This window comes from Melanaphis sacchari, unplaced genomic scaffold (assembly GCF_002803265.2).
Source record: "Melanaphis sacchari strain LSU unplaced genomic scaffold, SCAv2.0 Contig225_pilon_pilon, whole genome shotgun sequence".
Classification (NCBI taxonomy): Eukaryota; Metazoa; Arthropoda; class Insecta; order Hemiptera; family Aphididae; genus Melanaphis; species Melanaphis sacchari.
In genome coordinates, this window is record NW_020271102.1 from 396,308 (window position 1) to 410,494 (window position 14,187).

The 14,187-nt window shown below is 25.6% G+C and overlaps 1 protein-coding gene across 1 annotated transcript; it reads right to left on the reverse strand.

The window, feature by feature from the left end:
• Positions 1 to 558: 558 nt before the first annotated feature.
• LOC112594270 (protein ABHD1-like) lies at positions 559 to 13,898 on the reverse strand. The gene is made up of 8 exons (XM_025338969.1): positions 13,785 to 13,898; positions 8,397 to 8,566; positions 5,530 to 5,746; positions 4,548 to 4,660; positions 2,703 to 2,882; positions 2,451 to 2,514; positions 1,917 to 2,082; positions 559 to 949 (listed from the first exon to the last, which is right to left on the reverse strand). The coding sequence occupies exons 1-8, from the start codon at positions 13,896 to 13,898 to the stop codon at positions 762 to 764; spliced, it is 1,212 nt and encodes a 403-aa protein (XP_025194754.1). The 3' UTR covers positions 559 to 761.
• Between the last annotated feature and the right edge of the window lie 289 nt (positions 13,899 to 14,187).

A 14,187-nucleotide genomic window follows, 5' to 3' on the forward strand; every position in this document is an offset into this window, starting at 1 on the left:
AGCCAGCTATAGAACAGATGCTGAGTGTTCTTATAAGAAAAAACATCCATAATATATATATATATATATATATATCTATATAATATGATATATCTTATAAATATTTATAATTTATATATAAACAATAATTATAGTTAAAAAAAAAAGTGGTTTAACAATATAACTAAATTATGATTTAATTATAATTTAGTAAAAAATTTAAATAAAAATAAATTGTTATTACTAAGTAGTGTTTAAAAAAAAAATAACTTAAATGTTAATCTTATAAAACGGATTTCTCGTTGGTTCTTATATGCATTTCTGAACGTATAGAGAGAGGAGTACAGAAACTAGGGATTATAAGTATAAAATATAGACGAACTAAGTTAAAATGTTAACAAAATGCAATTAGCTATGCAATTTATTTTTTACAAAAAAAACTTTAGTATTCCTTCATTTAAATATATTATCTAATAAAAATCTTATATTTATTAATTTTGAATTTTTTTTAATAACCTATTGTATTTATAAATACCCTTGATCCATATATCATTTACTAATAATAATAACGAAATAATAATATACTTTTAATTTAAAACTTAGCTTAGTGACATTTTCGATTCAAAATTCAAATAATAAAATAGTTAAAATCAAAAGCAATATTTAAAGACACTAATCCTAGCCGCAACAATTATTATCAGTACGTATACAGTTTTGTTTTTTAATTTACATACAACACTAATATATTATATTATATTGTATTGAATAGAAAAACAAACTATTTAAAGGTTAACAAATTTCTCATAATTCTTATCTACCAAAATTGCATCGAAATATTGGTGGATGAGCTTCAACATAAAGTTATTGTTTGTGAATGGCCAAAAAGTATCCAGGTAACCCACGTGACCACCACCAGAAGTTACTAAGATAGCTACATTTCCGTGTTCATCCGCTTCATTTACGGGTATATCTGTAATATAAAATAGTAAGTAATATGTACCAAATTCACATTATTTAAATAAATATCTATAAGCCACCCCTGTTACTATCTTAAGTAACTTAAAAGTAAATAAATGTAGTTACGTAGATCTCACCGAAGACGTATACGTAGTAAATACCCGAAAATTACCTTTTTCCTATTAAAACACCGTTAGAATGTGATTTTAAAAAGAAATATTATTGTCGATTTTACTATAAATACAGACAGAGTTCAGAGTTATAATAAACTAGATACAGAGGTACCAAAAAGATCACAAATTTTAAATAAATGTTATTTTGTAGTTCTGAGACCCAAACCCAGAAAAAAAAAACAGAATAATTAAGCTAGAAATCCTGAGATCTAAAGTACTAAAAGGTGAATATATAGCTCGTATTGAAATACTGTTTCAACTGCCCACAACGCGGTGAAAACCACATGATGTATCTGAGAGTGAATCACGATATAAGAATTGACGGGGATCGGATATATCTGGTGGAAAGGTAATTCCGTGATAAAAACAGTAATTTAACTTTCAAGAAAATTCAATAGGAAAAAACCAATAAGTAAGTCAAGATGACTAGTGGAAGAAATTTAAAAGCTGTAGATCCAAAAACTTAAAATTAGAGGAAAGCATCCGAAGACGGAGAGAGATAAAAAAAAATTATTTTATAAATCGGAAACTAAAAAAACATTCTATTATGTAGAGATATCCTTGATTTTTATTATGAAATATAATACATAATGATTTTTGGGTGGAGTATCGAAATGAATTAATTAGGTATAGTTAGTTTAATTAATAATTTAAATCGATTATTCAAGAATAGTTGTGGAAATTTAAGTTTTTAAAAGCGGGTAGAGAAGTACCTACATAATAAATGGTCGGTGAGCGAGTTGGTCGTTCAAGGACAAACTTTTATTAAGTACCTTGTATTTGATTAACTATATATACATGTAATACCTCTAAAGTAAAGAAAAGGATCGTCTGCGGCACTTAAACACAGACACGGTACGTTAATCAAATGAAGTTTGTTGCTCAATGTCGCATCCTCGTAATAGTGATATACATTAGAGTAGTTGAATATTTTAATGGTGTAGGCTGTATCGAATTCCCGGATGGTGTTACACTGCAATCATCAGCCAACATAAAATTTAAATTTTTTATGTTAAAATTAATAGTTTAACACGCGAATATATTATATAATATTTAATACGAGTAAGAATATGGTAAACTGAACAGTATATATAATTATAAATAGAACTTTATTTAAAATTATAATTTAAAGTTAGAGTAGTATATTATTTAAAATAAAATATTAAGTATATATTTTTCACTGTATTGATTTATTCTTGTTCTATATAGTCTATTATTTAAATCATTATTGATCATAATGAGTGATTACAGTGTTTTAATGATTACACTTAATATTATACATTATCAACTTCCAAGGACACAATTCTAAATCAATAATTACTGAATTTTATAGTATCATACCTGTTTAATCATGTTATAATCTAACAATCTGTCATTATCTTGTTTGAAAATAACATCTTTGTTCCTAAAATAACATTCATTAAAAAAATTTTCATTAATTATCATATTATGTTATTATCAAAGTACCATAGATTGATAGATTATGAATTTGTTCCAATCATTGATTTGCATGATATACATTCAAGATCATATTAATGGGTACATTTTATTCCTCATATTCTCAATAAATGTCTTACTCTCGAAATAACTTACTTAATGACTACACTACGTAAATGGTGGGACAAGTTTTTGCCCATTTTTCGCATCAACCAAGAACCTTCCGCGTTTTTACAAGCTTGTTTTACATTCCATGGAACTGAAATTAATATTCCTGTTACCAAGTGTTTGTTTTTCTCTTGTTCAGATGACATTAAAAATGTCCCCAGTAATGTTCTGTTAATAAAATAGTATAATGAATAAGAATATTATGGTAATGTCAACTCATGCAAAGGTGGAAGTTACTAACTACACAATATGCTCAAGAAAGAACGTACCAATAAGAAACAGTCATCGACATGGTTGCCAATTTTTTTTCACACCAATTTTTTATACCACTCAGTTAAGAAAAAAATGTCAATATAATATCAAACACGTGCAGAAAATATTTCTATTAAGAAAAAATAACGTTTCAATTCGTTAATTTATCACACTAACTTTGTTTACCTATTAAAGAATATTAACTTAAAATTTAAGTTTAAAAACTAAATCAAATGCTTCACTTATCTAACAACCAGTGGCGGATTAATGGGGGTTCATAAGGTCTGGACCTACCACTAAATGCCGATATAATTTTATACAATTTAAATAAACTGAAATAATTGTAGAAATACAATTTTTAATATTTTTATAAATTTCCAAGTACCTATTTTAACTATCCTATCTGTTCTTGTATACAGAAAAACGGAAGAGTACCTACGTGCCGAAACTCGTATATATTTAGTATCAATCACATCGAATTAAATATTTCTGATGATAATATGTTTGATTATTATTCATTAATAATCTAAAATTTCTGAATTTCTAATAATCGATTAAGTTGTGATTTTTGCGATGGTAAATAAATCGATTGGCGATGATGTCGATATATAGGGATGAAAACTATTTAACAATTGATGCAACATTAACCGCACAATGTAAAAATAAAAGAAGTGTTTAATTTTTAATACAATACTTTTGAAATACAAATTATTTTTCAAGAGTTCTCCAAAAAAAAATATATATATTGAAATCCACCACTGCCAACAACCACTGTAAAATAATAGTATTTTTATATTCAACGCTTAAATTATTTTAAAAAAGTTTATGAAATTATAGAATTTTATGTTTTAAACAGATTTTTTCATCCTTAAAATAATGTATTTTTATTATCAAAAGAATAAATCTGTACAAAAATCAATACAAAATTATGGTCAAATAAATGATATCTACAATAAATAATAAATTGTAAGTATAAAACGTACTCTTAAATATTACAATAATCGATTGCTCTTTGTTCTATTATAAATATTATAATGTGATTACTTGTCTATTTGTTTTTCATTATAAATTAAGTGATTAAATTTAATAATGATTTCGTTTTAAATAACTTACCAAAACTTTTACACAGGTTTTTTTTTTAATTCAATTACCTACATGGTTTGTATAATAGTGAATCAAATACTAAAACACCGAATGCAGAAAAAATATCGTATTACAAGCAGAATAATAATTGATAGTATGAATATAAAGAGTGCACTGTATAAATACTCCGAAAAAATATTTGATATTCTGGAATAAATAATAAATATTTATATAAAATTTATATAAAATAATCAATATTCTGGAATAGATTTTACACTGTCCCCGATAGAGTCAAAAAGTAGCACATGCACATGCGACAGAGTTAGTAAAAATCATAGGTATCAAATCGTCATAAATAAAATCAACAAAAAAACAGTATTTTGGAAACTCTTTTTTCACTCGAACAAACATTGTGGGTACCTTCGGTACGTTCGTTCTCAGTTATAGTGTATATTACAACTACTGTGACCGTGGCAAGGATGACGACGACAATGTTACCCTCCCATTGAGAATCCTATGCCGGCGATCGGACTGTTTGGTCGTTTGGACTTAATGTGTTTCAGCACTTCAGTCAAGTCTTCGATGTTCGTCGCTGAGTACGTTCGAGCAGTCTGTAGAAATTCAATCGGTCTTTAATGATTGCAAACTTTATGATTTATTATACCTAGTTGGGTAAAATGGAATAATAATATTTAATATTTTAGCTTAATTGCGGTTGAAGGGTTTACGTTTTATAACTTATACAACTAGTTGTTACTTAAAGGGCGTAATGGATCGTGTTTTTTACGAAAGGTTAAGTACCCACTTCTGTTTAACAATTTTAAATGAACACCGTATTAATACTTATAGACTAAAGTAGAGAATAAGTGGTGAAACTATGCATACTCGGCGTAAGGTATAGGCAACTACTATAACGTTAAAGCCTTGAATTAATTTGAGTAAACAATATTATACATGTAAAATAAAATCTAGTTTTACGATAAACGTGACATTTAAGCTGAACGTGTATGTCAAACATACTAATGAGCTACGAGTTTTGAATTTGTATAAAATGAGTGTGATTTTAGCATCCGCAAAATTTAATTCATGGAAACAAAAGAAAGAAAAAAAGCAATTGTTTATAAATGTTTAAATATTTTTAAATATTTAATTTTCTTCTATATATTAAACGGAAACCTTAAATAATAAAATATTTTCATCAATAAAATTATCATAATTAACTATTATTGTGATATTTATAAAATCTAAGTAAATTTAATAAGTTAAAAAATTATTCTTATAAATTCTCAAAAAAAAAAAAATTGTTAATAGTTTTATATGATAGTCCTTTTTTCTTATTTGGTGGCCTTAATTTAAAACTGTATTTTTTTTAATTCTTTAATATTTATAATATTTATAAATTAAATGTATTTGTTTATTAATATTATTATCATACATAAATTATGCGTTTATTTTACTTAGCGTTAACATTTTGTTTTACCTTCAGCTTTACACCTCCTCGGCCTCTGTAATTAAAAACAACACAACAATAGCCTTTTTCAAACAGCTCATTAACTGTTTCTCTGACATACTCAGATTGACTATCGCCTGTTAGTCCAGTGAGTATAATCACAGTGACTAAACTCTGTGGACCTTTAGATTTTGGATACAACCAGTCTACAGCAAGTTCACCACCGTCGTTTAACGTCAAGATTTCCCTATAGAATTGTATAGTAAAACATGATTATTATTATTATTAACATATTAAGCTTATTTATAATATAAGGCTATTATTTTAGTTTATAAATTAAATTTATTAAGCAATAAATAATAATATATAATTTATACTAAAAATTATTTATTAATGGCGTACTCGGTATGGTGGGGAAAAAAATAATGTAGTCCTCAAAAATGAAACAATAACCTAATCTTTTGCTTTAATAAAAGTCTTAAAATTCCTTCTATTGCTTGGAAACAAATTTTAAGTACCTATAAAAAATGTAATGAAAAAAAGGTATTTGAATAACTTGTTTAAAAAAAAAGATAACTATTGTATATATCAATATATTAATTTGAGGAAAACATTATTTATTTTGTTTGAGTAAATTAAACGCATTGTATTCTTTCTTTGTTTTAGAAGTTTTAAAGATTTCTAATTTTAGCTAGTGCATCCGAATTGCATGCCAAAAAAATAAACGTAAATTGAATGTCCGAATTGCATGCCGTATACTCACAAGTTTAACTTTATTCATCATGCACAACTTAAACTTTATTTTTGATTTTTCTATTTTTTTTTTTTTTTTTTAACGCGTGAATAGAAACTGATTAGTTTGAATTATAGTAGTGATTAATTGATACGTATGTCTGCGAAACAGACCACAATGCACTGCAATAGGCACAGTTTGGTTAAATATTTACTGGAATAAAAAAATATTTCAATATAGAAACTAATCAGTTGTAACAATCCTATCATAAGGTGTTTTTATTCATGATTTTTTTTAATTAGAAAAGTCAAAAATAAAGTTTAAGCTGTCCATATAATTAAATGCATGATTAATAAAGATAAACTTGTGAGTGTACGGCATGCATTTCGAACATACCTCTCTAAGAGGTGGTATGCAATTCGGAAAATTTTTTTTTATTTTGGCATGCAATGCGAATGCAGCCATTTTAGCATATATGGAAGTGGACAAAAGAATAACTCTGCCCCAAAAAAAAATTTAAAGAGGAGGAGAGGCATAAGTACCCGTTTTGTTCTCCTCCAAATAATTACATCACTATTGGTACTATTTATTACTATACAATATACATATATATAGTCAACATTATTTCTTACAATTTATTTTTATGTTTAAAATTTTTAGTAATTATTTTTATATTATTTTTATCAAGTCTTGATGCTTTATTTTTATTAATTAAATTTAACTGTATGTATACTATATTTAATCACTTCTCTTTTTTCCTCTTAGTTCTTTCAGATAGATATTTTCTTTACTTACTAATGTATTGATTATAAACTACAATCTATAACTACCAATATACTTTCACATTACATATAACTGTCTATATATCTAAAATTCTCAACTCTCCAACATTCTTTCTAATACAGTATACATTAAAATGCTAATTAATTTGTGAAACTATTTAAGAATTCTCTTCTTGATATTTTGTATACTAATTGTTAGCTTTGTTTTAAATCAAAATATTTATTTTGTTGTTGTTGTCATTGTTGTTTTATGGTAGGGTACAGACGTACAGTACAGTAGGTTTTTTGAACACGTATTATCGTATGTGAAACATGGCTTCGTCATATATAATATGCACTTATGCCGTTTCCCTAAATGAAACATACAGACAATAATCACGTGCGGTGTATAAGTATATACTTGTCTAAGACTTGACCGATAGACGGTGCTATGGTCTACTTAGTGAGTATCGTATAGGGTAAATACTAATTTCCAGCCCACCGAGTCTTAGAACTTTTAATACTCGCCAAAAATGAGTCAGAACAATAAATTTAGTTGAATAGATACATAAACTACCAACATAATATAGTACACCTCATTGAGTTATGCTACTTATACTTGATAATAGTTCGCTGATTTTATGAATAATTAATTTTTTTTATTATAAATTCAAGCATATTTATATTTTTTTTACTCATAGTTTATAATTTATAAGTAAAAATTAAAATAAGTATAGACTAAATCACCGTTGAAATATTTTTAATAATTCATCAATTTTGCAGTATTTATTTTTAATACGAATTATAGTAGATAATACACTAAAAATAGAATAAATATTGATGATACTACGAATAGAGTTCGATTTTTGAAACGATTCAAACCGAAAACTCTATATTCGGTTCATTTAAGCTATAATATTTCGGAAAATTATCAAAATATTTTCACTATCTAAATATTTTAAATCAACTTAATCAGAGGTCTGCAAATAGTTTAGTTTGAAAATCTTTAAATATGATCAAGAACGATAAAATTTATTTTAAAAAAAAACTATTGTGAGGTTAAAAAATATTATAACATTTATTCGTCTTTCTCGCAATTTTTTTTTTTTTTTAAGTTTTTAGAGTTGATTAATAGTTTGGTTTGGGTTTAGTTTGTTTTAAAAATTTAGAGTTTCTAATATCACTAATAATTATTTATATTACCTCTAACACCTATACAACATTTTATAATTAAAAATTAAAATAGTATAATAAGTATTTTTCAAAGAATTCATGACTAAAACATACATATTTTGAATTAAACTTACTTATACATTTTACGTTTTTATTTTTATAAGCCAAATTTAATAATATTTATATATATATATAGTTATTAATTATTATTAAACCTTAGTACAACTTACCTGTCATACACTACTGTAGGTGTAATGATATCTCTAAACAATGTCGCCAAAACTGTATGTGCATACCCATTGAAACCACAAATTGCAGGTAAATATTTTTCTCTGACAGCAGGTACTTTTTTAATAAGGAATTGCTTGAAGTTTCCATCTTTACAAAACAACATAGAAGACTAAAAAAAAAATGTTTTTATTTAGTACATGATAAGATTATAATTCATATATTTATACACATAAATACGTGTATTTGATTTTCAAATTCCTTAATAAATATGTCACTTTTACTATAATTATTAATTTAGTATAATAGTATATATAAAATTGTATTGATAAAAATAAAAAGTTTCACATTATTCATCAAAACTTGGAACATATTTTCTTTTTCAAAATTTCAACTAGAAATTTTGGTCTTCTAGGATGTATTTATTTTAATTGATTTTTCAGGTGTTGTATTAATAGTTAAAACTTTAAGTACTTACACATCTTGGAAGTTATTAAATTTCACATAAGACAACATTTATCCAATATAACCATTAATCATACATAATATAATAATAATTACTTATATTAATTTAAATTTTAAGTAGACGTTCTAATGTATAAAATATTCAACTATATATTATTATTATATTATTTGGAAATTCTAAAAAGTTTTAGTTTTTGCAATTGTATGATATGGCTACAAAAATATACTCGCGTGATATACATAATAAGTTCAGGTGCGTGTTCTATGAGTTAATGCAATACAATAAATTACAACTTTTTGATTACCATATTTCTATAAATTATTAAAATAACTAATAATATTAAATAGTTATTTACTTACTTGGGTATATATCTAATACTTATTTTTATTAGTTATGTGTTTTAGTACTGAGTACTGACTACTGAGAGTACATAATAATATAGTAGTGGAAATTAGTTATACGCCTATACAACATATTAAATTAAAATGAATAGGTAGTGTAATAATGTAATGGATAAGTAAAAAATATATGTAAATAGATAATTAGATGTCAACATTAGCTAGGTGCATTATACGTTATAACTTATAACCCATTACAGGGAATGATTTTTATACAATGACACGCATAGCAGTTAGATAGTATTAATTCCTATCGTATGTTTTCGTAAACTAATTGAGTTGTAAAGAAATTTAAAAAAATATATGAAAGCTATTGAAGATGTAAACTTTGTTAATTTTATAATGTATTAAAAAAAGTTAATAAACTGCCTTTGCTGATTTGCTCTGTATTGAATTTAAACAGAAAGTGTCTTATGTGACGATTTATATATTATTATAAGATTGTTACCTAGTCTAAAATCACATATGAAATATGAAAAGCCTTCAGCTTGATCAGTTCAAATCAAAGTTCATTAACATGTCATTAATATATTATTATTTTACCATACCAATTTTTTTATTATATTTACTATTAATTACTATATTATATTATGTAAATTATATGAGCCGTGACTTATGATAGCAAAGCTTAAAATAAAGATAATATCTTTGTCTTTGTAAAAGATATCTAAATCTAATAAGAATTAAATTACTAAATTAATAAGTAATAACTATATAAATATAATATATACAATATACATTATAATCAATGGTGTGGTAAAAAGGGCTGCCACTTTTTAAAAGGTGAGTTTTGACCAATGGATAATAATTTAGTATTCATTATGAGAAGTATCGATAGCAGTTAAAAATATGACATAAAATGCCTTTATCAAGTTTTAAGTAAGTGGAATAATAGACTAGATTTAAAATAATTTCAGGTTACCACGCCACTGATTATAATTGATTAGTGAAAAATTCTAGATTCCTTGTTGGCTCAGTGACTTATTATTTAAGTCATATGTATAACACACTCCTACTTCAGAACTATAATAATTTTAATTTAGATGATATTTTTACAATTCAGTACGTCTTTCGTGTTGAAATTTAAAAATAAAGCCAATCATCCTTCTTAATCTTAATCATAATTTTAAAAATACCAAATTTTTTAATTATTTTATTTTGAATGTTTAAAATTTATTTCCAAACTGAAGTTTGATTGTTGATGTAATTAAGTATACTGTACAGTGTACACTGTATACTTAATACTTATTGAAGTTTTCATAAATATTATTTAAATAATCCTGGGAAAATGGTACTACTCTAATTTTAAGATTTTCAGTATTTTGTTTTTGAATTATAACAAATTAAAGAAATTAATTTTGTCAAAAACTTGTTAAACGTTAAATTGTTTAAATTTAATACCCCAAAGTATCTACTAGATCCAATTTTCCACATGGCACCACTCCCAAATTGAAAATCGGAACATTTTTACTAATCAAAAACATGATAAGAGACACTTAAAAAAAGAAAAACACATATCTTCGTAAGATCAATATACATTTATCGGAGCCGCTTAGAATTTAAAATAAAGAATTTGGGCTCTTTTATCTGATTCATCTAATAATTTTAAATGAATAAATTTTTATGAAATTACGAGTACCAACATTTCAGAAGCTATAAATGAATAAATTATTAATTCTTTTAAATTTTTACAATTCTACGATAATGACATTGTCAAAATTAAGGTATTATAACCTATAATAACAGTTTTGTAAATATTTTTATTTTTTTTTGTAGAAAATTATAAATAATTATAAGTATATGGAAAATTAAAATATTTAAAAAAAACACTTCCGGAAAACAGGCATCTAATTGTATTTTTTTTAAACTATTATAATAGGAAATGATACCAATTTCAATAATGTTATTAAAATTAGTGAAATACGGAGAAATATTTTTTACTTAATTCTATGGGTGTAGGCAAAGAAATATTTTTTACCAATGTGCCGTTTTAAGACAAAATATGTAACAAATTAATGACTCAATAATTTTAACAAATTACCGAGTTAATTATTGATAATTATTTAAATAATAATGAATTATATAATTTATGAACAAATAATTTGTAGCTATTTTACAATAAATGAAATTGTATTTAGCATATTATCTCAATGTAACATACTTTTAATTTTTAAATGTTAACTATATTATTAAACAAAACTACAATATAGTTTATAATTTTACACATTTATTATAAACAGTGAACCCGATGTCATCTACTCGTATAATACCTATGACAAACGTCTATATAGTAATATACCTACCACTCACCCCTAATCTACAGAGGTTCATTTAATCATAAACATTTTTATAATATCATCCCTTTTCAAGTTTAACTCTTCATTTTAAAATTAATTATAAGCAAAGTTTCGAATTTCTCTTGAGACATGATAGTTCGAAACCTCGTTTTTACCAATTTCAAATAACGCGAGGTACCCACCCCCACTTAAATCACCTATGACATTTATCATAGTTGAATAATAGAATCGAGTGGATCGACGCCACTGATTATGAACAATATAAATTATAAAATATATTTATCATTAAAAATAATATTTAACGATAACAATTAGGTTTTCATTTTTATAAAATAATTACATATAATTATAATCTGTAAAACTAAAAACCGCTGTCAGTACGTTGGAAATCGAATTATATTGAGTATGCTTGTAGAATTACAAATACGACCACATATACGTAAAACTAATGATCAATTTTACTATTTCTAGCTTATTAATATAAGTTTGTGATACCATAATGATCGTGTAATTTATCTCGTGAGCAACGATACTACAGTACTTAAACAGTGGTATAATTTCTGAATAATATTATTATGCCTAAAAACAAACCTCTAGATATTTTATTCCGCTTTTCACCGTTAATTTTGGAAATATTTTTTTCCCAAAAATGATTAAGTATTGACAAGTTATAATTTATGTAGGTATGTATATTGTGTATTATAACAAAATGGTATCAATATTATTATTATAATGTTATTGGTAGATAAGTACATTTATAATCTATCAGTATAAGTATCATGAGTTGTTAGTACAAATTAAAAAAATTAATAAAATATTATATTCAGTGTTTATTTTATCGAACACCACCCATTATTTCAAAATCTTTTAACGTTTTTGAAAACATTTTTTTTTATATAATATCTAATCAAAACAAAACAACATTTTTTAATTATTTTTATCGTTATAGGTTTTTGAGTTTCTTACTTTTTTGAACGACAACATACATTTTTAATTTCATATTCTGAAACAGAATATTTTTGGAGTAAAAATTTAAGTTTGGCAACTGGAGTAATAGATCAACATTTTGCGGGATATCCTCATATAACTTCACTCCGTTCACCTAAATTTAAAATACTCGTAGCTCATAAAAAACCTATTACGAGTATAATACGTATATGGATAGTGGATACACGATTCGACGACAAATTGGGAGTGAAAACGACAAAGCTATATAATGGGTAGCCGAAAGGCAAATGCGCTATAACAACAATATCTACAATGATCCACACAATATATCATTTGACCTATTATAACAATAAATATTATGTGTGCAGCGCGTTGCATCACGTACATCGTAAACACATAATATTGTCTATTATATCACCCGTGCAGGTATAACGTTATATTGATTGAAATGCAGATACCTCCATTAATATACCAGCTATGGTGCTTACGACGACAATACATTTATTATATGTAAGGCTAAGGACTTATAGGAGTTTGCATGTTTTCCAATAATCATTCAAAACACAGCTAAGTATTACAAAAATTTATTTCATAGTAGGCACTATAAAAGTTTAAAACAACTATTTTTATTTTGCATATTTTGTACAAATTGCACCCACTTTATTAATAAAAAAAAAATTAAAATTATATATAACACAGAGAATAATATTTTATACGTACAATACAATATTTAATATTAATTTTTTCAGTAATTGAAAAAAATAGATTAAAATGATAAAAATATCTATTTATTGTGTGTTTTTCCAATTATTTGTGTTTTATAGAAAACATAAAGTCGGCTGATAAAAAATACGCCGAATACAATCGTATTCAGTTGATGTCGATTCATTTTTTGGTATCTTATAATGCATTTTCGTCTGGTATTAATACAGTTAGTATGATATTCTAGATTAGATGCAGCTTTTTTTTGTCGAAAAAATTAAATTAAAAACACCTTGCTTAATAATAAATAATTTTGTAATTTTTAGTTTTTTAATGAAAAATAAAATATTTTTAAAAGAGTGTCTTAACAATTCTGCTTATTTGTAGAGCGTATACATGATAATTTTCAAGCGTAAAAATGCATGGATATTTCATGGATTTTTTGAGCATTAAGTTCCTAGCTCTAGACTCATAAGTGTTAACAGTATTAACGGTAAAGGTTAGGATAGGTATAGGCTTATAATATACTATATATATGCGCACATAATATACTATATTATAAAAACGTGAAGTACCGACCTGTGTTTTTAGGGCCAAAAAGTAGCCGGCTATCACGAACGCGGCGGCGGTGAATATGTAAGCCAACGGAAGCACAGTGTTCCGCGCGAGCTTTACAATCGATAGCCGATCCATGTTGGCTGCTGAACGGCGGGCACTACCGTCTGCGAAAACCGGCGAACACGACGACGGCGCGTTTAAGTTTTGTGCGCTGGTCGCGCCGCAGCTGCCGTCATACGCACAGTTATGTATTATGTTATTACATTGCCGTATACAGAGTGATTGTATTCTTTTTTCCTTAGTTTTGCAACACGAACCGGTCGAAAAAGCATTAAATATTTTTGATTGCTATTTACTATATTTTACCGGTTCAGATCATTAAATCATATGTATTAATCATGTATTGGCCGGTAGATAAAAAAAA

Excerpts from the sequence above, each read along its gene's own strand:
- LOC112594270 (XM_025338969.1), bottom strand. The coding sequence starts at position 13,898 with ATGGATCGGCTATCGATTGTAAAGCTCGCGCGGAACACTGTGCTTCCG. Across the intron at positions 8,567-13,784 it reads TTTTGGCCCTAAAAACACAG|TCTTCTATGTTGTTTTGTAA; the intron begins GTCGGTACTTCA and ends TTTTTTTTTTAG. Across the intron at positions 2,083-2,450 it reads ATTATAACATGATTAAACAG|TGTAACACCATCCGGGAATT; the intron begins GTATGATACTAT and ends TGATGATTGCAG.